Source organism: Prionailurus viverrinus, chromosome B3 (assembly GCF_022837055.1).
Source record: "Prionailurus viverrinus isolate Anna chromosome B3, UM_Priviv_1.0, whole genome shotgun sequence".
NCBI lineage: Eukaryota > Metazoa > Chordata > Mammalia > Carnivora > Felidae > Prionailurus > Prionailurus viverrinus.
Genome location: NC_062566.1, coordinates 116,585,952 through 116,612,909, shown reverse-complemented (window position 1 = coordinate 116,612,909; position 26,958 = coordinate 116,585,952). Strand labels below are relative to the sequence as shown.

Sequence of the window (26,958 nt, the reverse complement as noted above, 5' to 3'; positions counted from 1 at the left end):
ATAAATATTTCTCGAATGATGGCTGAATTTCAGAGGCAGTATTGCATGGGCCGTGCATAGACTCTGGCAAGAGACTTCCTGCCTCCAGATCTCAGGGTTGGCACCTACTGGCTATATACTGTAGGTAAATTACTTTTAAGCTTTCTACACCTAGATTTCCTCTTGTTACTCAAATGACAACAATGCCTACCCAAACTAGAGGGGCTGAGTTAACTATCACCTCCGCCACCCATAAGCGTGTGGCCTTTAAAAAAAAAAAATTGCTCTGTGCCTCAGTTTCCTCAACAGTAGCCTGTCCAGTTTCCTCAACAGTAGACTGCCTCAGTTTCCTCAACAGTAGACTGGAATTCTGTGAACATCCCAGCGGCCTAGGAGCCAGGAGCACGGAACTGACCTCACAGGAAGGGTCCAGGAAGGCTGGGTGAGGTGGGGTGGGGTGGCTGGAAGCAGCACTGATTCCCAGGAGTGATCGGGAGGCTGTGTTACTGGGAAGCAACGCGCCTTGCCTTCTCTGAGCTTCTCGTGGGAAAAGACCCAGAAGCTTAGTTGGAGAAGAGGAACGAGAGCGAGCGGAGGGAAAACTTCCCCTCACCCATCTGGGAAATGGGCTGGGGCCAACTGCTGACTTTGCGCTCGCTGGCGCGGCTCCCTGCGGAACCCTCGGCGGGGAGGGAGGCTGCGAACATCTGGAGGACATTTCTGCGAGAGCGGCTGCCGAACGGGGCCCGGGGAAGAGAGAGGTGCACTTGTGCGCACGTCGGGCCGCGAGGGAGGCCGTCCCCGCAGGCTCCGGTCCCGCGGCCCTCGCCCTCCCCCGCGGCCCCTTTTCTCCAGCCACCCCCCTCCAGTCCCCCGCCCCAGCCCTGCCCGCCGTCCGGGCCCCGGCCCGCCGCGCTCCTTCACTGGCGGCCTCGCCTCGCCAGAGGGCACCCTCGATCTGCCGGAAAACGCCACCATTTTCAATGGCCCTGGAGCATCTCCAAGCTTCAGCCCGCCGCCCGACTCCAGGATTGTCAGTGAAGAATCGGGGCCAGGATCGCCGCGGAGCTGAGCCCACCTCCAACCCCGCTCCCTGGCCGGGCGTCGCCCCCCACCCCCCGAGGGTGGGCACGGCCGCCCCAGAGCGGGCCCCGCGCGCGCCCCTGCCCCAGTCCCTGCCCCTGCCCCTTGTCCCGCCGGGCGCGGGGGCGGCCCGGGGGCCGGGGGGCCCAGGCCGGAGCGAGGGACGGGCCCCGCGGCGAGAGGACGGACTGACAGCTGGCGAGAGGGCGAAGGAGCTGGGGGAGAAGGAGGGAAGGGATTCGTCGGAGTAACTTTCCAGAAAAACAGTCAACGTGTAGCAGGAGTGACTCCAAGAGGGGAAAAAAAGTTCAGTTACCACGTCGAGCGAGAGGACTCGCAAAGTATTTTTCAAATGGGCTCGGCTTTTCCTGTGCCTGTTTAAAACATTAAAATCGTGCTGCAAAAGAGGCTGCGTGCGCTGGTCCCTCCCTCCCCCACCCGGGCCAGAGACGTCATGGGAGGGAGGTATAAAATTTCAGCAGAGAGAAATAGAGAAAGCAGTGTGTGTGCATGTGTGTGTGAGAGAGGGAGAGGGAGAGGAGCGAGAGGGAGCGAGGGAGAGGGAGAGAGAGAGAGGGAGAAGGAGAGGGAGAAGCAGCAGGGAGAGGAAGGGAGGGAAGCAGAAAGCCAAGGCCAAGGGAATGAGCAAGCAAGGGGAGAGATAGGGGAAGAAGCCTGAGAAAGAAGGAATAACAGCTTTCCGGAGCAGGCGTGCAGTGAACTGGCTTCTATTTTCTCTTTCTTTGCCTTTTTATTTTTTAAAGAGAAGCAGGGAACAGAAGCAATGGCCGAGGGAGAAGACAAGCCGAGGTGCTGGTGACCCTGGGCGTCCAAGTGGATTATTGTTCCTGGGGCCTGTTCTCCCTGCCTTCCAATTGCACATACCCCCACTTCCCAGCCAATGAAGAGGAGAGGCAGCGTGAACAAAGTCATTTAGAAAGCCCCCGAGGAAGTGTAAACAAAAGAGAAAGCATGAATGGTGTGCCCGAGAGACAAGTGTGTCGGGCTGCCCCCACCTTGAGCTGGGCCAGCACGGCCCAGCCCTGCCTCTCCCCACCTACTCACTGGTGATCTGACTTTTTTTTTTTTTTAAACAATTTTTTTTTTCCTTTTCTTTTCCATTCTCTTTTCTTACCCTCCTTCAGGGCAAGGCAAGGATTTTGATTTTGGGACCCAGCCACGGTCCTTCTGCTCCTTCTTTAAAATACCCACTTTCTCCCCATCGCCAAGCGGCATTTGGCAATATCAGATATCCGCTCTATTTATTTTTACCTAAGGAAAAACTCCAGCTCCCTTCCCACTCCCAGCTGCCTCGCCACCCCTCCCAGCCCTCTGCTTGCCCTCCACCTGGCCTGCTGGGAGTCAGAGCCCAGCAGAACCTGTTTAGACACATGGAGAAGAAACCCAGAGCTACAAGGCACACAGTCGGCTTCTTCGCGCTCAGGGTTGCCAGCGCTTCCTGGAAGTCCTGAAGCTCTCGCAGTGCAGTGAGTTCATGCACCTTCTTGCCAAGCCTCAGTCTTCGGGATCTAGGGAGGCCGCCTGGTTTTCCTCCCTCCTTCTGCACGACTGCTGGGGTCTCCTCCTCGCCAGGCCTCGCAGCCCCCCTGGCCTCTCTCCCCAGCTTGCGCATGAAGATGCACTTGCACAGGGCTCTGGTGGTCCTGGCCCTGCTGAACTTTGCCACGGTCAGCCTCTCTCTGTCCACTTGCACCACCTTGGACTTTGGCCACATCAAGAAGAAGAGGGTGGAAGCCATTAGGGGACAGATCTTGAGCAAGCTCAGGCTCACCAGTCCCCCCGAGCCATCGGTGATGACCCACGTCCCCTACCAGGTCCTGGCCCTTTACAACAGCACCCGGGAGCTGCTGGAGGAGATGCAGGGGGAGAGGGAGGACAGCTGCACTCAGGAAAACACCGAGTCGGAGTACTATGCCAAAGAAATCCATAAATTCGACATGATCCAGGGGCTGGCGGAGCACAGTAAGTCCACGTTCTCGCTGGGGTGTCTGCTCTAGAGGGTCTGAGCAGGAGTGGGGAGTTCCTTGGGGGGGGGGCCCTAGCGGGGGCCTCACAGCAGGGTGCCCCGAGATCACCCACACCAAGGCTCAGGAGGCGTGATGCACAGTTGGGGCCGGGTGGGTGGCTGGGGAGGGAGACCGGGCCATTGTGGGAAGAGCCGGGGGCTTCTGGGAGGCCAGGCGCCCTGGAGTTGAGTGGCTTGCTGAACTCACATCACATCCTCGACTGATTTTACTTTGGAATTACACCGTGCCGTCCTGTTCACATCTGTGCTCTGGCCCATGTGATGGGATAGGCGACTGCGAGCATACGGATGCCATAGAGGGACAGGGCCGGGTCTCTTGAAAGCCGTTATAGCTCCCTGAGTCTGGAGACCTCGGTCTTCTCCCTTGTTTTCGCCACTCATTGTGACGCGTCTTTGGTTTAGTTTTTCCAGTCCTTGGGAAGAAGGGTACACTTGCCCTAGATTAATGTCTGTCAAGCTTTTTGAAGCCCAGGCAAGATCCAGCTTCTTGCTGTCTAGGCCCTTCGGTCTATGCCACACACATGACCCACGTGAGCTGTGAGCATGGTTGAAAGGCACGCACCTACGTTCACACGTACAAGTGCTTCAGGGTGATGTGTAGTCTGGCTTTGTACAGTAGACAGATTCATGTGCTCAAAATGGGCGTCTTCCAGGCCTGTGGACACGGAGAGAGCAGGGTTGTGGCTCTGGACGTGTACATGATTGCTGGCCGCCCTTTTGTGTCTGCGTGTCACGGGAAGAGTGGGTGGGAGGTGTGGCCGTGGGTGCAGAGAGGACATATGTCTGGGAGTGTGTCCTCCCAGGAGGCTCCCGTCTGTGCTGAGAGGCTGGGAGGCTTCTGGGTGAGACGTCTGCGTGTGTGTGTTTGTACACGTGTGGAAGTCATGTGTGTTTACTGAACGGACCTTTAAAAAACCTCAATACAAGAGAGAGAGATTTGGCAGATGTTGAGAAACTGACAGCCCGAGAAGGAGGAATGTGAGCCGCGCTGGGCCAGGGACCCTGGGAGCAGCTCTGTTTGCTTTTCCTACCAGCAGGTGTCCTCACCACCCGGACTACCTCTTCCAGGCCCACCTGGCAGTGGGGAGTGGGAGTGGGAGGGAGCAGGCAGGGTGAGGGGGGTCAGTGGGGGAACTTGGGAAGTTGAAAGGAACCTGGCTGCAGAGGAGGAAGAGGAGTAGGTGACTGGTGGGTGGAGCAGCTCCAGCTGAAGGTGCAAAAGGCCCTACTGGGAGCCGGCCCATGCCAGGTCCAGGAGCCTGTGGTTACTGGCGAGGGGTTCCCACTCCCGTTTCCTGTGGCCGCCTGGAGCGCCTTGCCTTAGGATGTGGCTACCGTGCGGGGCGAAAGCCGGAGTAAGAGGCAGGGCTAGTGCATCCTGCCCAGGGTCCTCCCGTGGGTCTGGCTCAGCCTCTGCCAGGGGCCCACGGTTCCCAGAGGCACCAGCTCCTGGATGGCTGAACCCCCAACCCCCTGGGCAACCACCAAGTCCGGAGATAGTGGCCACGAGGGTGGAAAACTGAGGCCTGCAGGAGAGGTCTGAAGAGAGCCCAGGGTGAGAGAGAAGGGCTCGGACCTTACGATCCGGGTCAGGAGGTGGAGTCCCAGGGAGGAGGGATTCTGAGTCACAAGGGCGCATCCAGCCTGGAATCCAGAGCCGAGAATGAATGGGCCAGACGCATGCGAGGGCATATGGGTGCCAGTGGATGTGGATTTTGTACAGAGACTCAGGACACAGGTAGCGAGCAGTCTTGGGGAGAGCGAGGGCAAGGGCCCACGGACGCTGGGCAGCTCGGCCTGCAGCAGCAGAACCCTAGCAGGTAGGGGCGACCCTCGGGACACGGAGCCTGGTCAGGCTGGGAGCAAGCCCGGCACAGGGAGCAAGATACTATTTGGGATATTGTGGAGGGGCCAGGGCACAGTGGGACACGGGCGATGCCGTGGAGGCTTGCAGGTGCAAACAGGAAGCAGGCCCAGACTCTCTGCAGCTGTTGGAGGTGACACAGAGGCTGAGCAGACGCGGCTTGGGCCCGCCCTGCAGCTGGTCAGGTGCCGAGCCAGCCCCAGAGAGGCAGACGCAGAAAGCACACTAATTATAAAGGAGGCAGCGGGGCAGATGCTGAGAAGAAGCAGAAGGCCATCCTCAGAGGCTTGGGGTGAGGGAAGCCCATCCTGAGCTCACGAGGGCTGTGTCCTAGAGTGGCACTGGGTCCGTGGCGGAACCCTAGCAGGGTCTGGGTGCCAGAGCTTCTGGGGGGAAGTGATGAGATCGCATTCGCTTCCACGTTTCATCATTCCCAGCCTGCTCCTGTACCCAGTGGAGGGGCACTTGGAAGTGACAGCAGGAGCTGGCGTAAGGACGTAGGGGAGCCTGGAGAGCAAAGTATGGCAAGGAATCGTTTCCCGTGTGCAGGAGAAAGGGCACCACGGTGAGCACAGAGGAGAGGGCCCATCTTCTGGCTCTGCCCTGTCAGAGAGGAACCCCGATTCTCTGCCTTACAGATGAGGACACAGAAACGTGCATCAGTTAAGTAATGTGCCTCAAAGAGCAGGGGCTCTAACCTAGACGTTGTTCTGCCTGCAGAATGCATGCTGTTCGGCACTAACCCAAGTGTGGAAAATAAACGTTTTAAGCCCCACCTTTAACCTCAAGGCTCCAACAGCACTTTGATTTACAACATGAGCAAATCACCTATCGGACCAAGCAGGAGCGGGTAGGAGCTCTTTGTAACCCTGGTGGCAGACCGCACAGGGACCACTGGGTGTGTTTTTTCTTAGCTCCACCTATCGTTATGGCCAGGAGATTGATATCGTCACAGACGTTCTCCCAGATTCAGCGGAAGGGCGTTCTTTATCTAACGGAGAGCCTCAAGCTGGTTAAGCAACCACACCAGATGGCATTAGTCAGGTCACCTCTCTGAGCCTCAGTTTTCTCATCTGTAAAGTCAGAGATCATCTCTAAGCTCTCTTGCAGCTGAAGCAATTTTATGCATACATCTGGGATGATTCAACAGCCTCAGCAGTGAAGGCAAGACTCTGGAAATCCTTTTATAATTCACCAGGAGTTGGCTCTGTGGAGGCTGTCTCTGCCCCACGTGGTGGGGAAAGACACAGGCTTTTCCATTCCTTTGTCATCCTTGTTATCAAGATATCACCAGCATAGGTGTTGTTTTAACTTCTGGCTCGTAATTATCTGTGTCTGGCGGGACACCCTTGTTTTCATCCAGCAGTGGCTCTAAGACAGCCGGCAAACCCAGAGTTCCTGAGCAAGAGAAAACTTGATGTTTTAGCCTTTCTTTCCTGGATGCTACTTTTGGATTTGGATTTTTTCATTCTGAAAATTAAAAGATATTTTGTATCACAAGAACTCATTTGTGTTAAGGGCCAGTGCCCTCTGCACGCTGGGTCAAGTGTTTCTCCTAGAAGGGCTAGGTAAATGTAAAAAATGTGGATTCCCAGGCCCAAGCCCACCCTTACAGAATCAGAATCTGGGCGTGGGGTCCTGGGGAATCTGTGTTTCCGAAAAGCACCCCATTGATCCTTAAGCTCACTGAGGCTTAAGACTCAGTGAACTGCAGGGCAAAACCTCTCCTTAAGGAGCTGAAAACACAAGTGCCCAGCTAATACGAAGGATCTGGAAGAAAAGCCAACACCATGACGGAGCACACAGGACACTTGGCCTCGGGGTCGAGGAGAGAATAGGGTGTGCAAGAGGCTGATGGGGTGGGGGGAGCTGGAAGCGCCCACGCCCTGTTAAAAGAGGGTACCCGCTGCTCAGTCCCTGCTGATTTCTGCATTTAGGAATGTGGGTCCAGCTTGCCTCGACCTTGCCGTTAACCCAGAAGAGCAGAAAATCTGGATCTTTTTGTGAAATATCCCAACTTGTAACATGGGCTTAACATGTTGATGGGCTTCTGATTCAAAAATTTTTCAAATGATGCATTGGTCCAACTGCATGTCTAATACGTTTAAAGGTTAACCTGTTTAATGGTGAAATCATTGGAGTGTGGTTTCTCATACTTCTAGAACATCTGGAAGCCATGGTACCCTTTGCAGAGCACTATAAACTGTGGCCCTCAACTCTGGCTACACATCAGAATCATCTGGAGATCTTTAAGAAAGAGAAAGAAAGAAAGAAAGAAAGAAAGAAAGAAAGAAAGAAAGAAAGAAAAGGAAAAGAAAGAAAGAAAGAAAGAAAGGAAAAGAAAAGAAAAGAAAAGAAAAGAAAAGAAAAGCAAAACAACTCCGGACCCACCCACTCCAAGGTAGTCAGCATGTCAGCATCTCTGGCGAGTGGGGCCAGGCATCATGTATTTTCAAGGTTCTCCAGGTGATCCTAACGTGTAGCCAGAAGAAGCTTGGCCACACTGAAATATGCATGCTGTCATTGGAACCTGCAGGGTTTTACATGCAGAAATGATGTATATAAGCAAAGGCACATCGAGGAGCCCCGGTGTCTGAAAACATTTTAAAAGGCATGGTCGAAACACGGTCAGCTGTTTCCACGTTTTTGTGTGAAAACTCTACGTGAATATTCTTTGCTTATTTTTCTCTCCTCGTAGGAAAAAAGGGGGGGAAGGGCCTCCACCAATATATGTATTTCTTGCGCAGTGGAAAAAGTTGGTCATAATGTAATTTGAAAGGTGGATCCTCTAGTCCAGCTCCCAATAATACCAGCATCCTGCAGAAGCACGGCTTACCCACAGAACTGAGCGGGGCTTGGCTGTTGCTTAGGCCTAAGTTGGCACTCTGGGCCCACTTCAGGGAAGCCTTCATTTTGTTGGTGAAACTGTGTCTCCACTAGATCTCTCTGGGCCCCCCAACTTCCAGATTCCCCACTTCAATAAAAGAGGTATGGTCCAAAGACCTGGGTTCAAATACCACCTGTGCTACCCGCTAAATTTCCTGATACTCAATTTTCTCATTTGCAATTTAAAAAATTTTATTTGAAAGAGAGAGAGAGAGAGAGAGAGGGAGACAGGAGGATCCAACACGGGCTCTGCTCTGACAGCAGTGAGCCCGACGTGGGGCTCGAACTCATGAACATGAGATCGTGACCCGAACCGAAGTCAGGCGCTCAACCGACCGAGCCACCCAGGCGCCGCTCTCATTTGTAACATGGTCAATTTGACTTCTCGTCCTCCTCGAGGATTGTTCGAGGGTCAGATGAGTTAATAAGAGCTCTGTGCAATGTAAGGTGGTGTTATCACAGTTGATTTACAGTCTCGTTCCACAAATTACTTAAAACAGCATCATTCTTCAGTGGGTTTAATTGCCAAGATTATATTTACGTTTTCTTTTCTCTCCTAGGCAGTTCTTTTGTAATCCCCAACGAGTCTGTCTGAGCTTTACTAATAGGGTCAATTTCCTTGTGTCAACCAAGGAACCCCCCCCCCCGCCCCGCCCCAGTGTCCGTTCTACCTCTGCTAGAAACCTGTAGATCCCAGTGATAAAAAATGACCCTTCCACCTCCTTCTCGAAATCTCCTTGAAGTTCCCACCAAGAGGAGTCCGTCGTAGGGAACAGATATCTGATTGATGGGCTGGAAGAAGCAAAGGAGGGATGGTTACAAGGGTGTGCTAAAGACCCTCTTAGCTCATCGCTGCCCGCGTGTCCTGGCTTCCTGCTGTCTTGACCCCCCTCTGACTCTCCTCACTGGCATGCGCTGTCTTCTGTTCCATCTTCTTTTCCACAGCAGTGCACACGTAGTGTGGACATACGCTTTATGCCCCCTTTCAGCAGCTGCTGGAGGTGCTATTATAACTGAAGCCACACTGATGACAGGTCCTTCAGGAACCAAGCGTGCAAGTACTTGAGAGGGTGGCCAGTCTGAGGAACCTACCCAGGTCCAGAGGGTTTCAAACGGGCAAACTTGAAAATTAAATTGCTCACGCTGGTGCCTCTCTCTGGTTCTATCTGCAATAATTTAGGGAGTAGTTGGCAATATTTGTTCTTTCGAAGCCAGTTATTAAGCAGGGCTTCATTAGCCGGCATTCACACATTTGTTTTCCTAACATCTGTTCCATTAATTTTCTAAGAACCAATGTCAGGCCCACCAGATGGCAATTTCCAGAAACACTCGCTCATCCTTTCCTCAAGATCAGTAGCGCATTTGCTTGTTTCCAAGCCTCTGATCCTTCCCGCCTTGTCCGTGACTTCCTACACCGCCCCTCGGGGTGATTATGAGCTCATTCCAGCCATGTCCATTATGTGTGGAATCTGGGTCTATGAGCTTGAATTTCAAGTTCTGGCTATTATTGCCGTTTGGGTAGAAAGTTTTTCTCTGGGTGTTAATGCTGCTCCGACCTTGAGGTTGTAAAGCGTGCAGGAGAAGAGACAGGATCTTTCTCTTCTCTTCATCTGGCTCCGAGGTGTGGGGAAAGAGCATCTGCTGCCTCGTGTCTTCTGGACAGGGACGGAGAGGCCAGCATGGTGACAGAGGCTGGCAGAGCACGTGCTGTCAAAGTCAGAGATCCTTAGAAAGGAGTCAGGGGGGATGGCCCAGCTCTGAAGAAACATCTGTGGGTCTGCCAGACTTGAGATGTGGGCTCTTTGCCATACCGATGCTGCCTCATTGGGTCTAAAACACAGTGTTAATTAAGTCACTGCACTGCTCTTCTAACACCTTCCATGGCTCCCTACTGCTAACGCGATAAAATCCAGCCTCTCGGGCTGATACTTCAGCCTCCCCAGCCTGCTGTGCTGACCTTGTCTCACGGGCCCTCCCCTGGCTGCTTCCTCTTACTCGCATCTCCTCCTGTCCCTGCTTCGTTTCCAGCAGTCCTTCCATGGAAAATCCCTTCCTCTCCATCCTCAAACCCTTTCCTCCTGCAGGACCCAGATCACATGGTACCTCTTCCATCAGGTGCTCCCTGCTGTCTCCCTACTCTGGTCCCTCCCAACTCCTGGGCTTCTCCAAAGGCCCTCAACCCTTTTCCGCTCATCCCGTTATGTGGGCCCTTGTATTAAGAGCCACCCTCCGCCCCCCCCCTCCCCCCCGACATGACTCTCCTTGAAGGCAGGGGCACGTCTGTTCAGTTTTGCTTCCCAGTGGCAGCGCTGCGCTTGGCACATAGTATGTGCTCAGTGCACGAGTAATACATGAATGAACGCCCAAAGGAATGAACACATGCATGGGGCAGGTAGCTGTGAGATGGTCAAACCGCCAGGGGGTTTGCTGAGATCTTTTGAGGACGTGTGTTTTCTAAAAGAGTAGCAAAGCAGGCTGGAGAGCCTGCCACAGTTGGGATGTTGAGGCCGTGGGAGGAGTGGCGATTGCCTTTGACCGGCCAGTCATTAGTGCCGGTCCCGGGACTCCCGGGACTCCCGGGACTCCCGGGGCTCCTTGCTCCTGACTGGGGCCTTCACCAAGATCTTCCTCCCATCTCCGCCTTCAGGCCTGGGGCCTCACGCCTCTAGGGAGGTCATGGGTGGGACCCTGGCTGCCTGGCGGGTGTCTGTGGGCCACACACTGCTCCTGCGGGGTCTCACTCACACACTTACAGCACCTCTCCTGCTTGCTTGATCTCCTAGATGAGCTGGCCGTCTGCCCCAAAGGGATCACCTCCAAGGTCTTCCGCTTCAACGTGTCCTCAGTGGAGAAAAATGGAACCAACCTGTTCCGAGCGGAATTCCGGGTCTTGCGGGTGCCCAACCCCAGCTCTAAGCGCAGTGAGCAGAGGATCGAGCTCTTCCAGGTGAGCCCCTCCCAGAACAGAAGCCACACGGACAGGGACAGATGGGGAAAGCCGGCTCCCCTGCCCCTGCAGGCCTCTGCTCTGTGCACTGTTCAAAAGGCCTGGGTGTGAATCCTACCTTCTTGGAGTCTTGCTTTCTGTACGCGTCTGTCACTGAGAGGATTAAGCATTAGCTAAGCGTTTGAAGGAGCGTTCAGGAATTTTCAGTTTCCTGTTGCTCCCCTCACGTGCCCCTCTGCATTGTGACATGGGCTGCCGTCCTTGTCCCGGCCTGGGCCGCTTACTCCTTTCTCCGCCCTCCAGATACTCCGGCCCGATGAGCACATCGCCAAACAGCGCTATATCGGTGGCAAAAATCTGCCCACACGGGGCACCGCCGAATGGCTGTCTTTCGACGTCACTGACACCGTGCGGGAATGGCTCTTGCGAAGAGGTAGGTTGACTCTTAGCCTGAGCATTTGGGAAGGATCCCTCAGGTCCCTTGGTCATTTCCGAAACAGAAGGAAGAGGACAAAACCAGAAGAGTCGCAGATCTGGGTTCAAACGCTAGCTCTGCCATCGATTCGCTGTGTTCTTCATCTGTTCACGCAACAGATACTTACGAAGAAAATTAAGTGTGGCTTACTGCGGATGCAGCCGGGAACAAGGCCGGTGAGGTCCCTATCCCATCGGGCTTCTTTCCTGGTGGGAGAGACACACACTACACAAGGCAACATATCGATGAACAGGAATCTCAGTGATGAGTAGCATGAAACATAGAGGGCACTGTGGTGATGACAGGGCGCAGTCTGACATGAGATGCTCAGGGAGGGTCTCTGTGACAAGGAGTGTGTGCACCGAGGCCTGAGTGATGAAAAGGTTTCAATAGGGATATGCTGGGCGAAGGAGGTAGTGAGGCCCAGGCCCCCGAGCAGGAGCAGGCTTGGTTTGTTCTGGTAGTACACGGACCGATGTGGCTGGAACGGAGTGAGCTGGGGGGGCCAGAGGTCGCCGGAGCCATTTAATTTGGGACCTGTGAGGCCATGGTCAGGTTTTAGGACTCATTCCACGTGTGGTGAGAAGCCCTGGAGTATTCCAAGCAGGGCTGGGATGTGGACTGAGGTGATTTTAGATCTTTTCCATCTTTAAAAGGTCCCTCTGGTTGCCATGAAGTCAAAGGAAGGAGTAGGAAAACCAGTTTGGGGGGTGCCTGGGTGGCTCGGTCAGTTAAGCGGCTGACTCCGGCTCAGGTCGTGATCTCACGGTTCGTGAGTTTGAGCCCCGCATCGGGCTCGCTGCTGTCAGCGCAGAGCCTGCTTCAGATCCTCTGTCTCCCTCTCTCTGCCCCTCCCCTCCGCGCGTGCTCTCTCTCATAAATAATAAACAAAACGACCATGTAGGGGCCCCTGCAGCAGCCCGGATGACGGCACTTAACCTCTCTGGGCCCCAGTGTCCTCGTCTGACCTAATGAAAGCTTACTCTTGTGTAACAGGCTGAAAGCCATGAGGTTCTCTCAAATACATTGTATCCTTAACACAGCCCCATGAGGCATGCAGGGAAGGGACCAGTACCTGATTTTCCAGGTGAGGGAACACAGCAAGTGGGTGAGAAATTTGGGATGGGTGAAGTGTGATACGGCGATGGGACAGCTCTCCTTGGATGACTACCACGCTTTTCGAGCTTAGTTGGCCCCAGCAGAACCTGCCCCCGTATCTGCTCTTCTCCCCGCCTTCCCCGTGTCAGTAAGTATTAGCCACCCGGGGGGGTTCCGTCCGCAATCAGAGAAGGCGTTCTCCTGTCTTCACACCCCATGCCTCACCAGCCCGCCCAAAATATACGACAAATCTGTATCCTCTCCATGCCCACGGCCACCACCCTAGCCAAAGCCCCTTTTGCCGTCATCCGGGCTGCTGCAGGGGCCCCTACATGGTCGTTTTGTTTATTATTTATGAGAGAGAGCACGCGCGGAGGGGAGGGGCAGAGAGAGGGAGACAGAGGATCTGAAGCAGGCTCTGCGCTGACAGCAGCGAGCCCGATGCGGGGCTCAAACTCACGAACCGTGAGATCACGACCTGAGCCGGAGTCAGCCGCTTAACTGACCGAGCCACCCAGGCACCCCCCAAACTGGTTTTCCTACTCCTTCCTTTGACTTCATGGCAACCAGAGGGACCTTTTAAAGATGGAAAAGATCTAAAATCACCCTGCAGCAGCCCGGATGACCAGGGTTATCCAGGCTGGATCAGAACCAGAGTGTCCTGACTGGCAGTCGTGGTGCCTCGTAACATCACGCTGTGCTGTTTCTCCCCTTCTTTACCTGGTGGTACTGTCTGGATGATGCTCAGTGGGGAGCAGGTGCCTATGGCGGGCTCGTCTGTTCCTTCTCCCCCTCTTGCCAAGAGTTTTCTTCCATCATCACTGCCACAGAGGCACAGTCCATCCACGTCCTGATGTCCAGAGTCCCTGGAGCTGGTGGGTCCTTCCCTGTCCTTGATGTTTTGGGAAACCAGGGGTTAACGCACTAAGGCTCGGCCCACGTAATGTTGTAAATTAAATAATGGCCTGCAGTTTTGTTTTGTTTTTTAAGTCAGGAGATTTCACATAAAACCTGGACTTCTGGATTTTCTAGAAAAGTGGGAAGATTTCCTGGTAACGATCCATGGGAGAGGAGTAGTGGCCACCTCTTGAGGTGGGGCACACATTCTTCACACCCCTGTAGGCCCTCCCGGTCCCCACCGTTACCCCCCAGAGTGAGGCCGGCAGTGCCCATTAAGCATGATACGCTGGCTAGCTCCGCTCACTTATGTCACCTGCCTAGGCTCTGTAGGCGTCTGAATTTATAGGTCCTCATCGAAGGGGCATCACCTGATGGCTGAGCTGGCTGATCGTGGGCTGGAGGTCCTGCCTCACCCCCAGGGGTACCTGGGAGCTCCATCCTATCTCCCCTACTGAGCACAAAGCCAGAGGCCTAGGAGCACCCACGGGACAGGGATCTGCAGTTGGGAATTCTGACTCAGACGGCACTCCACCTAGAGCCTGACATGGCTGCAGAAAGGAGAGGCCGGGGAAATTAATCTCTTAGCTTCCTTGTCTGATTTTGATCAGCTCCACCTGGATTTCTTTGAAGCCCTGGGCACTTGAAGGAGTTCTTATTTTCCCAGCTGCAGAGCTCAATGAGAAGTTTGCGCGGAGAATGATTTCCATCCTCCTTGAGACATCAAAAAGATAATTTCGTAATAAAACCTGTGGGTCCCCCACCCACCATCCCCACTGCTGCCAATTCTGAGGTTAGTCCTTCATTGGAACCTTCAGTTCCCACTTAGGCAGATGCTTCCCGCCCCTCGTACAGGGGAATCACACACAGACCTTTACTTATGCAGAGCTCAGGAGTCTTTTCAGAGTTCGTGGCCCCAAACGAGGCAGCAGATGGACTCCAAATGGAACGACTGGTGGTGTGGACTGATGAGGAAGCCGAGTCACGTATAGGGTCTTGTATTCATTCAGCAAACATCCGAGAGCCTACCGTGCGCTAGGTTCCCAGGCTGCCTTCTAGGTCCTGGAGCCGGCTGGAGCCCTACCCAGAGTTAGGGGCCTGGGTCCTCAGACCCTTGGGCTATTTATTGCTCTACAAGTTCTGCAGTTTCTCCAGGTGCAGAGTCAGGCATCCCCCCGGGGCCCTGTCAGGGAGCACAGCCAGCCTCATAGCTTAGGATGGGGGCGGGGGGGGGGGGGGCGGCGCGGATGCTGGAAGAGCACAGGCATCTTCCTTTGGTAGTCTCTATTGCCCCACTTTTTATCCCTCCTTGTCTCAAACAATTAGGATGGTTCCAGCATCAGGTGATTGAATCTTGGCTCTACTGCTTACTGCTTGGGCATCTTGGGCAAGCCATTTAATTTCTCTAAGCCTCAGGGTCCTCATCTATGTAATGGGGGGTAGTAGTAGTCTCTACTTTGTAGGATTATTTTGAAGTTCTTTTTTATTTATTTATTTATTTTTTTTTAGCATTTATTTATTTTTAAGACAGAGAGAGACAGAGCATGAATGGGGGAGGGGCAGAGAGAGAGGGAGACACAGAATCGGAAGCAGGCTCCAGGCTCTGAGCTATCAGCCCAGAGCCTGACGCGGGGCTCGAACTCACGGACCGCGAGATCGTGACCTGAGCCGAAGTCGGATGCTCAACCCACTGAGCCACCCAGGCACCCCTGTAGATTATTTTAAAGATTGAATGAATTAATGCATGTAAAGTCTTAAAGCAGCATTGGACATAGAATGCCCAAGAAATGTTGGTAATTGTTATCATCACGGTGAGTTTTCCACACAGACAGAGCCTGTTGGCCAAACCAGGCTGCCATCTCTGACACTAAGACCTAACTATCCCCAGCACATCTGTCTGCACCTTGACTTTCTAATTCACAGAATCACAGAACTCGTCCACTCCAGGTCTCTCTTGGCCTTGGCCCCTTCTGAATACTAGGAAATACACTCTGTAGCCCATTTCAACCTCCCTGGCTCCTTCCCTCAATGGCCTTAAACCAGGAAGAGAACACAGCTATGGCTCCGTCTCTGTTCACTCCCTGTTCTCTGGCTGGGCCTCAGCTTCCTTGTTATATTAGTCCCATCCCTCCCCACCAGAGCTAACTTTCTGGTATAGAAGTCTTCAAGCTCAGCAAGGGTCAGTATGTCCTAGAGGCTGCCCTGGCTTGGAGCAGGACAGATGAGACTGGGTTCTGGAGTTTGTGGAAAAAGGGATCCAAGCCTGCCTGACAGTGACCAGAACCTCTGAACTTGAGCCATTCTGTGCATGAGAAGGGTGCTGAGCTGGTTTGGGCTCTGGGGTTTTCCCTGGTGACACCAGATATCGGGAAGACCACAGGTTGGTCCCAAGGCTGGATGCTCACACAGAACTGCTGCCCCCCTACAGCTCGGGATGCAGTAAATCAATCAGCTTGCTGAGATGCTGACCCTGAATGCAGAAGGGTCCATTCCTCATGACCTTTCCTACACCACAGCTTGCTGCTGCCTCCGGGTTAACAGAACTTCCCTAGTTGAGTCTTACCCTGCAGAACTGATATGACACCGATCCTTCCTGGTTTCCCTGCACAGAATTCCTGGACCCAGTTCAAATGTTTTGAACTCCTTTTATTCTTCCTTTCCACCCCCCCCACCCTCCACTTTACCCAACCCCTTTTACTAATTTCCTTGATTCCCCAATTTTAGTAACCAAAACACCTCGATCCCACAACTAATAGGAGTAAGGGCTACAGCTGGAAGTCTTACACCGAGTTTCAGTCCACAAACCCTGGCACCTCCAGATTTCCTCCTGCTGGTTCTCTCTGAGCTCATATCATCTGGGCCGTTGGCCTTGGCCATTGGCCATCTTCTGTGGCCTGTGCTCTGATTTCACAATTGTCTTCCTGAGCTGTTCGTTTTCCCTCAGCGAGCCATCCACATCTCCGGCTTCGCTGTTAAGTGAACAAAGATTCCCAGCGAAGACACTTCCAAGTAACTTTGACCCAATTATGTCCTTATCCCTTCAAGAAAATATGGCCAAGGGTAACTGTGATTTTCATCTTATCTCCTCTGGAATCTACTAGTCACCCACAATCATGGCCCTGGTAGAAAGGCTGGCGTCTTCTACCTAGACTGATACCGCTGCTTGTGTGCAGGTGACCTTGCCTCTAGCGTTGCTTCCTGACTTAATCCTATGGCCCAGACTGTCCCATCTTCCTCCCATCTGGTGGACTTTGTGGCCTTTTGAATCACTGCCTCTCTGCTCTAAAGTTCTTCAGCCAGCCTCTTTCCCTGGCCTCTCCTAGTCCCCCTGCCTCTTACTTTATCTTTCCTCAGTAGGTTGGCTCGAATATCCCCTCTTCCAACAAACACCTAGAGGGTGTGATGGCTGTTTTTCTTCCTCTTATGTCCTCATTCTTTTCCCCCCAAGGAGGTGGGTGACAGTTTTTCCCACTACCATCCTTTGAAAATAGATGACCTTGAAAATTCTCCTTCCCATTAATTTTCCTTTATGCCTTTATTTGGTTGTTCATGACATAACAGAAACACGTGCAGTGCGGCAACGCATGTGTGGAGGTCCACTGTAGCTTTCGCAGCACTTTCTGTCCTCGGTGACCCTCGGGATTACTCAGCTCCCGTGACTGCCTATGGGAGCAGAGCCCTGGCCCACAGGCACGGTGATGGGCACACTTCCACATCACATAAAGAATTTTCTCACTGACTCCGTGTCTTATTTTGCAGAGTCTAACTTAGGTCTGGAAATCAGCATTCACTGTCCGTGTCACACCTTTCAGCCCAATGGAGACATCTTGGAAAACATTCATGAGGTGATGGAAATCAAATTCAAAGGTAACAAAATGGATGTGTATAGTGGGGGTGGGGCAGTTGATGAGATGGGATAGAACAGGAGACGCCTACCAGGCCCCAAGAGAAGCAACCAAGCTCCCTCACAGAGATGGCCAACTGTTTTGTACTTGAGTAATTCTGCTTCGCCCCAAAGACAACGGGCGTGACTTTCAGTTTATAGATAGAAGATGTTAACATCTGGAAGACAGTATTACATTGGGAAGAGGGGTATAGTCATGGACGCCAACGGGTCCGCCTCTCTGAGTTCAGCCAGTAAAATGGAGCTGAGAATGCTTCTTTCATAGGGTTATCACACAAATTAAACGAGATAACAAATGTAAAACCCAGGACCGCAAACACTCAACAAATCGCTGTTGTCTTTCCCTTCCCTAAAAGAAATGAACTGTGGTGATCTGACTACTGAACTTTCCAGATGTTACAGAGGCACCCTGATTCCCACCCAGGAGTCATCTGGGTGTGAATGATCGCTTTGGGGCTCAGGGTGTTTGTATTGAGATAGAGAAATAGTTAAGAGTCTTCTGTGGTCTTCCAATATGTTTCTAAGGCGTGCAATCTGTGGACAATCTCTGGATGTCAGCGAAGTTCTCTTTTCCTTTCATAGTCCCATTTTGGATAATTGAGGCTTGCCTGAAGCCAGGTGGTTCCTCAAGGTCAAACCAACCAAGCCAGAGCCTGAGATCAGAGTCTTGTCTGGGAAAAGGTGCAGGCCTCTCTTGGCTCCCAGCCCTGGGCTTTTACCCTTCATGGGCTCTATTTCAGAGCCTACTTTTATTATTTTTTATTTTTTACAGTTTATTTTGAGAGGGGGGGGACAGAGAGAGAGGGGGACAGAGAGTCCCAAGCAGGCTCCGTGCTCTGCATGGAGTCTGATGCAGGATTGGATCTCATGACCGGGAGATCATGACCTGAGCTTCTGAAACAAGAGTTGGACTTTTAACCGACTGAGCCGCCCATGTGCCACAGAAAAGGGAATTTTATTTTTTACTAAAAAAAATTTTTTTTTATAATTTATTGTCAAGTTAGCTAACGTACAGTGCATAAAGTGCTCTTGGCTTCGGGAGTAGATTCCCATGATTCATCGCTTACATACAACAACCCAGTGCCCATCCCAACAAGCACCCTCCTCAAAGCCCATCACCCATTTTCCCCTCTCCCCCATCCCCCTATCCACCTTCAATTTGTTCTCTGTATTTAAGAGTCTCTTGTGGTTTTCCTCCCTCCCTGTTTGAAACTACTTTCTCCCCTTCCCTTCCCCTATGGTCTTCTGTTAAGTTTCTGAAGTTCCACATATGAGTGAAAAGATTCGATCTCTGTCTTTCTCTGACTGACTTACTTCACTTAGCACAATACCCTCCAGTTCCGTCCACGTTGTTGCAAATGGCAGGATTTCATTCTTTCTCGTTGCCAAGTAGTATTCCATTGTACAGATATACCACATCTTCTTTATCCATTCATCACTTGATGGACATTTGGGTCCTTCCATAACTTCGGCTATTGTTGAAAGTGCTGCTATAAACACTGGGGTCCATGTGCCCCTATGGATGAGCACTCCTGTGTCCTTTGGATAAATTCCTAGTAGTGCTATTGCTGGGTCTTAGGGTAGTTCCATTTTTAATTTTTTGAGGAACCTCCACACTGTTTTCCAGAGCGGCTGCAACCAGTTTGCATTCCCACCAACAGTGCAAGAGGGTTCCCGCTTCTCCACATCCTCGCCAGCATCTGTTGTTTCCTGAGCCATTAATTTTAGCCACTCTGACCGGTGTGAGGTGGTTTCTCAATGTGGAGAAAAGGGAATTTTAGATCCAGGCCTCCCATTCTTCTTATGGTCCTAGTGCCCCTTTGTGGGGTCCAGGGTCCCTTCCGTCACTGTGTAAATTAAGCTCCTCGTGCTCCTGTCCTTGGTGGAGATGAACAGCTGGCAGCTGCCCGTCACAAAATGGATCTCCTTTTAGTTGAGACTAATTCAGTCCTCAGTCTTCTCCTTTTTAGATGAAATAGCAGGTCCCCCCAGCCTGAGAGTTTATTTGCTAATCTGTGTGCCATATACTTCATTATCTCACCTGAGCGTGACAGTGAGAACTCTGTGAAACGACTAGTGCACGTGCAAGTTTAACGATGATTCAGTCTCATTCCTCTGGCTCCCGTTAAAGCTACCTTCAATGGAGACACCTTACCTTACGGGTAGGACTTCTGTGCTGTCTTGACCGATTCAGATGATAAGAGGAAACTCACACCCCAAGATTCTAAGTCTCAGAATCTACACCGACAGCACAAAGCAACGTGTCTGGGATTCTCTACGGAAGCTTCATGGGTCCCTGAGATACCAGGAAGCCTCTTGGAAGGGCTGTCTGCATTCTGAAAGATGTACGCACAGGAGTCATCAGGGGATCCGACCACGGGTGTCTTGGGAGTTCCTGTGCGACCAGCCCCTCCACCCGGTCCTCCCCTTCCTGCAGCTGGATGTTAGCATGAAGCCGTGCTTCTCCCAACACCTTCCGCAGAGATTGCACTGCCCCTCCTCCGGGGCGGAGATGGGATGGGGTGAGAACACAGCCTCCACTCTGCCTTCCTTAGACAGGAGACTGTCATCCTGTTTCCCTTCTGCAGGTGTGGACAGCGAGGATGATCATGGCCGTGGGGATCTCGGGCGCCTCAAGAAGCAGAAGGACCACCACAACCCTCACCTCATCCTCATGATGATTCCCCCGCACCGGCTGGACAACCCGGGCCAGGGCGGGCAGAGGAAGAAGCGGGCCCTGGACACCAACTACTGCTTCCGGTGAGCTGGGGCCCTCTCACGACCCGGGACTCCTGAGACGTTTATGGTGCACCTGCTGTGGCTCAGTCCCTAGGCTTAAGCGGTGCTAACCCGGGGGTCCTGGATGCGATTCACAAACCCTCTTACAGAGGTGTCCTTGTTTTTCTGGGAGCCCTACTGTTTCTCCACAGCCCAGCTCTGTGAAGGCCCAGGTGAAGGAAATGAGGAGAGTGTTGTTCAGACAGTTTGGATCGGAGATACCTGGCCGAAGCCTCCCCGCAGTTTTCGTGTTTTAAAGGACTTGTAGGGGGTGTTTGTGCATGGGGGAGATGAGTGGAGAACTTCCCACGCAAGAAGTGCTCCGTTCCCTATGAGCTGCTCAAGGATGCTCCTGGGTGAGGGGAGTAGGGCAGCCTCCCCTTTCCGGGGGAATTTGAGCTGGAGAAATCAATGAATTCACTCAGAAGGACTACGTAGCCACTGGGAAGAGAGGAAAAGAAAGAGCCTCTTCTCTGATCTAGTTTAGCTCTTCATTCATAAGGGAGGGGATGATAAAGCACACACAGCAATTACTGAAAGGTAGAAAATGCCCACATCCATGAGAAGGTCTGAAAGATCGAGTGCCTGAAGAATTTGGAGCAAGAAGTTGTGGATGCAGGAAAGGCTTCGGAAGGGTGTGGAATTTGAGCCTCCGTGGGTGAGTGAGGCTTGGACCTGTAGGGATATGGGCGGAGGAAGGAAGGAGCACGCATGGGTCAGTCTGGCTGGAGAGGGGGATGCCTGAATGGAGCTGGGGGAGAATGAATTAGGAAAATTTTTCAGATCTACGACCACGTCTTACGAGGAACAACTGAGTGAACTCAGGCTGTTGAGCTTGAAGGTGTAACAGAAGCAGTGACGTTGCGCCGACTGTCTGAAGGCTGGCGTGTAGATTTGTTCTGTGTGGCTCTTAATCAGTTAGGAATGGATGCTCTTGGCTGCAAGTAACAGTGGCCTAGACCCCAAAGGATTTCTTGTTCACAATAGGACCACAGCAGCAGGCTCAGGGCTGGGCTGGCTGCTTAATTATGCCATCAGGAATATGGGCTTTCTCTCTCTGCAGGCCACCACGATTACTATGTTGGTTTGCTTTTCATCTTCTTGTTTATGGTTGCAGTGAGTGCTAAAGCTCCAGGTATCTTGTCCAGGCTCAAGACAAGAAAGAAGGGGGAAGAGGCAGAGCCAGAAGCTCTCCTCTCCCATCCGTGACTTTTATAAAGAATCAAAATGTTTTTGCAGCATTTGCCCTTACCCTCTGCATACTTCTCCTTATGTCTGATTGGTCATTGTGGGGTCACATGACCACCCCTACCTGCAAGAGAGGCCAGGAAAATGGTGCTCTCGACTCTTGTGATGGGAGGTGGCAAGGGAGAAGGGAGGTAGGGATGGCTACTGAATAGATAACCAAGAGTGTCTGACATGGTTCACGGAACCCACAGCAAGCCAGATTTTGGAAGTGGTAAGTTTTAAGTCTCAGCAGACATTGAAGAACAGGCTAGACGCCCACTTGGCAAGAGTTACCGCCAAATGGATTTCTGCAGGGAACAGAATTGAAATGGCCTGATAATCGCACTTGGGGTGAATCATGAGTCTAATGGAAGGATACCCTTCATTTTTATTTGATGGCCCCTGGGTTTAGTCTGAGCAGTCTCAGGTTGTACGTGAGCGGCATGAGCTTAGAGTTCACGTCTGGTTGGGTGCACATTAGGAAGGGAACAATGAAACCAACCTCAAGAAAACTGAGCTGGCTGAGAGCATTCAGTGCTTGGTTCTATGTGAAGCAATTTAAGGCTCTGCTTTGATCCATCATGAAAAAGGGGGCAGGTCCACTTTTGCCTTTTTTCTCTTCCTCATGCATCATCTGTATCTGCCTGTTGTGTCCTTGGGACCAAGAAAATGCCTTTATGGTATATACTGCTCAATGCACTTGAACCTGGGATTCCATCGATTAGGACCACCTCTTAGGATGACCTGGAAGGACTCCAGGTACAAATATGAGGGCCGTTGGTGAAGTTCTTTTACATGGGTGGTTTCCTTTAGGTTGATTGTCTCTAAATGTTTTTCGTTGTAGCAATTTGGAGGAGAACTGCTGTGTGCGCCCTCTCTACATTGACTTCCGACAAGATCTGGGCTGGAAATGGGTCCACGAACCTAAGGGCTACTATGCCAACTTCTGCTCAGGCCCCTGCCCCTACCTCCGCAGTGCGGACACAACCCACAGCACGGTACGGGGCGGGGCTCATGCCAGGCGGGGCGCTGGGGCGGAGCCGCCCGGCCACTGGTTCAACTGAATGCGTGAAGGACTGAATGTGGAATGAGCGAATGATGATCCAGGGCGAGTAAAATCCCTTTGTGAAGGTTCTGATCTTGGCACCCTGGCCCGACTCTACTTCGTCACATTGTGCCCTTTAAAATTTCTTCCACGGTTTCCACCAGACTTTAAAATTTGTTCTAAAGCTCTTGTACCATTCTGGAAATTCACGGTCACACCCCACCCTGTATGTCAAAGATGTCCGCACACAGCTAGCGGGGAGTGTTGGGGAAAAGAGGCTTCTACCATCCGTTCAAACACTCTGATAATTCCAGCCTCTTGGATGCAGAAAAGTTACTTTGAAAGATAATGCAAAGCACACAGAAGAAGCTAATATGCAACAATGGGAAGAGAAAGGGAGAAACTAGCTGCTGGCCTTTCTTTCCCTCAAGGGGAATCAAAGCTAGGGCAGTAATTTGTGGAACGTGTTTCCGGATAGCTCATGATTACTGCATCCGGTCTGGGGCCCCACACTCTGGCGCTTACTGAATGGCCCAAAGCAGCGTTTAGTGAGATCACTTCTCACCAAAGTGGCCAGTCGCAGCTAGGAACACCGATACAGGAGTGTTTCTTAACAGCAGAGAAAATCTCATTATCCCGTTAAAGTCGCCCGATAATTGTTACAAGCTTAACCTGATAATGCTCAAACCGGTACAGATGTTCCCCCAAACCGAAATAGCCTGGCTGGCCAGTCTACCACTCGCCCCGTCTCTGGAGCGGCCCCCAGAACTTGCGGAGGGCTCTCGGCCCGGGGCCTGGCTTGCCAACCTCTAAATGATGTGTCCTCCCCAGGTGCTGGGACTGTACAACACCCTGAATCCCGAAGCCTCTGCCTCACCTTGCTGTGTGCCCCAGGACTTGGAGCCCCTGACCATCCTGTACTATGTCGGGAGGACCCCCAAGGTGGAACAGCTCTCTAACATGGTGGTCAAGTCCTGTAAGTGTAGCTGAGAGCCCGCCTGCGACAGAGAGAGAGGAAAGAGAACTGCCACTGCCTGACTGCCTGCTCCTCGGGACACACAAAAGCAACACTCCTCACCTAGAGGCCTGGAGCCCGCAACCTTCAGCTCCAGGCAAATGGCTGAGACGGAAGTTCCCTTTTGGGACATTTCTCCTTCTTGCTGGCTCTGAGAATCACTGTGGTAAAGAAAGTGTGGGTTTGGTTAGGGGAAGGCCCAACGCTTCAGAATACACAGATTTTCTGTGACCTAGACAGACGTGGTGGGGACGGAGGAAGAGGGATGGCGAGTCGGCACCTGACACATGGTGTGGCAATGGATCTGGGAAACCCTAGGGAGGAGGAAGGGCAGAGAACGGCCGGGACAGGGCCAGGCTGGAAGACGCTTCTGAGGTCAGATTGGCTCATCGCTGCCCCACATCCGCTCTAGGGAACCTGGATCACTTTAGACAAGGCAAGCATTTTCCTTCAGGCAGGTTACCTAGACAGCGTCCCAGATTTGTAGCTCATACTCCCTGGGATTAAGGATGAATCTGCTTTTTGCAAATGGTCCTCTCAACATCAGTCAGCACCGAGGGTCATTACAGGGAGAAAATCCAGGTAATGTCGTTCCCGGGCCATCAACTGGATTGGGCCGTATGGACACGCCGAACTCAGAAGCGGAGGGTGGGATGAACGCTCTCCTGCCCGCCCTCTGGGCCCCTCCTCTCGCCTTCTTCCTCGACCGTATTTCCCCTTGGACATCTGGCTAGACACCGTCCAGGTCAGGGTGCACGTATCTGGATTATGGTCTGTGCAGTCTTGGGGCATTATGGGTTCCCCTCTATCCCCCAAGACCCTGTGTTCATCTGGTGTTCCTGGAAGCAGGTGCTAGAACGGGTGAGGCATGCGGGGAAGCAGCAAATGCGCCACACGACTTGGCCCCAGACACATAGACTGAGGTATAAAGACAAATACAAATATTACTCTCAAAATCTTCGTATAAATAAATATTTTTGGGGAATCTTGGATCATTTCCATCTTCTGGAAGATTGTTTCTAGAACAGTAAAAAGCCTTTTCTAAGGAGGAAGTCTGACTGGATGAATATCCTTAATCACTCTTTTCTTAATTCCCTGTTCATATCCACTAACTAGAGGGAACGGGAGCCCGGGGCAGGGAATCTCGAGCACACGGCTTAGTGTGAGTCCCCTGGACACCGGTAAACTGCACTGCCTCTGCCATCGGAGGGAGAAGACTCAACTGTTATTGGTGTTCCTTCCTTTCCTTCTCGTGAAGTAGTTTGCTCTCAGACACACACAGAGGCAGTGGCAGCGGCTCAGACGGGCAGAAAGTGTAAGTGTGGGCCAAAATCACTTGGGGTGAGCCCTTGTACGTGGAAGTGTGTTGGTTTGTACATTCACTATCCATGAAGAATATCATTTTTGAAAATCTGATCTCACCTGCCACATCAGTGGAGAATGAGAGAAACTGTCTGGCAAATGGCCTAAGAAGACGAGGCTAATTCTGTTATCAGGTTAAGCTCGCCAGGAAACCCTTTACAGACAGAGGGCCTCTTGTCAATGATTTAGGGATGGGAGAGGGCAGGGAAAGAACAATCCCACAGTTCTGTTTCGAGGTCCCAGATCCCAGAGCAATGCAGAATTCCACTGGGGCGTTGACGTCCACCTGAAGCAACCATCTGCAATGAGTGAGGAACCACCTAGCAGCTCCCCAAAAACATGTTCCTCTATTGAAATCACCGTGCCATTGGTGAAAAAGTCTCTCTGAAGCTAAAATTTGCAGGTCGAAGGGTCTGTGTGGTATGTGTGTGTGTGTGAAGATGTATCTTGCTCCTTCTGGAGTTCTCCCGGATTGAACTCCTGACTTTGGTCACTAAGTCTTTCTTTCTCGCTTTGTCCATGCTCAACCAATCCTAAGAGCTTCTCTAAGGCTTTGTCCCCTGCGGTCTTGATCCCGTTGTACTTTGGGGGCTGTGTCCCTGCCCTAAATTCATGGCTCCTGGGATTGTGGTCCATCCTACCCAGGGAAGCTAGTGGGCCTAGAGAGGGGCCAGCCCTGTGGCCATGGGCCATTGCTATCCCAAGCTTCAGAGTCTACTCACTCGTGGCAGCTGTTCTCAAGTTTCAGTGGGCAGGAGAAGCACCCAAGGGTTTACTAAAAATGTGCAACTTCAGGCTGCAGCTCTGGAGGTGTCTTTAGGCCTGGGGGAAGGTCCAGGCTGCCTAGAAGCTCCCTTTTGAGCAGCTTATACCTGACATCATTGGTCCTTACTTAAGGCTTAAGGAAGAAAGGAGTACTCTTTCTGACCCTGGAATAAACCTTCCTTCTTATCCAACCTCATAGGACATCACTAAAATGTTGGCCTGTGGCTCATCCTAATGAACCGAGGCAATGAGATATGTTTCTTGAAGTATCCCAAAGAAAACAGAACACACTGTGATTCCAAATGTTCTTTTTATATTAGGGCTCTATTCTTATCTTTACCAGCAGATACAAATATGGACGGGGGTCTGAAGTCCAGTCTCTGCATTCCACATGCCACTTATAGGCACTGCAGAAACTTGAACCATTGTAGGTCTTAAAAAAAATACACGCTTGTTTTGGGGGAAGGGAGGTAGGGACACGTGGAAATGACACGGTTGTTGGAGGTGGCGGGGCGGATCGTATGATCTGTTTTGTTTGTTACCAAGACTTGGACTTGTCACGAGAAGTCCAGTACAGGAGAGGTGACGTGAAAAGTACTTGGTTAAATGAAGGAGAGATCTGGAGTCCGGTCTCACACCGGATAAGCAAGTGGTGAGTGCAGTAAGAGATCAGGTTGAGGACTCAATTCTGACGGTTACCTAGGGCAATTCCAAGTGGTCTAGTAGGTCTCAAAGGTTTTTTGGTTTTTGGTTTTTAAACCGGGCTCATACCCTCTTATCCTCTCCCACAAGATCCATATGCTGAGTCTCCCCAAACATCTCATTTCCTGGTTCTACACATCACTTAGGGAATCATGAAGGAACTCCGATTTGTCTCCCGTTAACCAATTCACAACCAAATTAGCAAACGGTTAAGATGGACCTCAAGCTACTAACCAGAAATCCCATGAATACGTTCTCTCTTCTCCCGCAAAGTGACGGTCTTCATCCCTCACACGCAAACAAGACGCTTCAATGTGCTCAAACCTGTTTTCGTTCGCTAAGAAGTCAATAAAGTCCCTTTTCTCTCTTCCTTGTTGGGTGTCATTCTTCCTTTGGGGTTTCCATGCTGAGTCTACAGCACCCTGTTGTAGAAACCCCAGACTCTGGATCCTCGCCCAGTACTCCCCAGGGCAGCTAAGTCAGTCCTTCGGTGGGCTCTGTAGCCCACCTTTCAACCTCTTCTTCCACAGAAGCCAGAGAGAGGGCCGGGGAAAGGTGAGGGGGCAAGGGAGCAGAGGTCAAGTGGAAAGCCATCAGGGGCTGTGCGGCCTCCTTCTGACGAACTGTTTACGGGTGCAGATCCACTGGCCACTAGAGGACCCGTCTGCTGCGGGCTGACAATGGACACATTTGCACATACGAGCTTCCCAGGTACAGGAGCTGCCCGCGGGGAGCGGCCTGGGCCCGCCATCTGCTGAAACCAAATGGAAGAATAAAACCTCTCTTTCCGAGTTCGCATTTCTAAAACAGAGTTTCAAAACTTGCCCAGCAAGGGCATAAAACACCAAGTTGGCCCCATTTCAGGCTCGTGTGTGAGTACTGAT

At 52.1% G+C, this 26,958-nt stretch overlaps 1 protein-coding gene across 2 annotated transcripts; it reads left to right on the top strand.

Annotated features, from left to right (window-relative positions):
* The first annotated feature begins 1,630 nt into the window (after positions 1-1,630).
* On the top strand, positions 1,631-26,444 carry TGFB3 (transforming growth factor beta 3). 2 transcript variants are annotated; one of them, XM_047863924.1, is made up of 8 exons: positions 1,633-2,549; positions 2,898-3,045; positions 10,643-10,806; positions 11,110-11,239; positions 17,036-17,143; positions 19,769-19,940; positions 22,030-22,183; positions 23,062-26,444. In XM_047863924.1, the coding sequence occupies exons 2-8, from the start codon at positions 2,940-2,942 to the stop codon at positions 23,218-23,220; spliced, it is 993 nt and encodes a 330-aa protein (XP_047719880.1). In that variant the 5' UTR covers positions 1,633-2,549; positions 2,898-2,939; the 3' UTR covers positions 23,221-26,444. The 2 variants fall into 2 exon arrangements, with proteins under 2 accessions (XP_047719879.1, XP_047719880.1); XM_047863923.1 differs by having other exon boundaries at positions 1,631-3,045.
* Positions 26,445-26,958: the final 514 nt, after the last annotated feature.

Bases quoted from the DNA above. Each gene is read 5' to 3' on its own strand.
- TGFB3 (XM_047863923.1), top strand. From the start codon at position 2,694: ATGAAGATGCACTTGCACAGGGCTCTGGTGGTCCTGGCCCTGCTGAAC. The intron at 11,240-17,035 runs GTAGGTTGACTC...CTTATTTTGCAG, and splicing joins GGAATGGCTCTTGCGAAGAG to AGTCTAACTTAGGTCTGGAA. The intron at 19,941-22,029 runs GTGAGCTGGGGC...TTTTCGTTGTAG, and splicing joins GACACCAACTACTGCTTCCG to CAATTTGGAGGAGAACTGCT.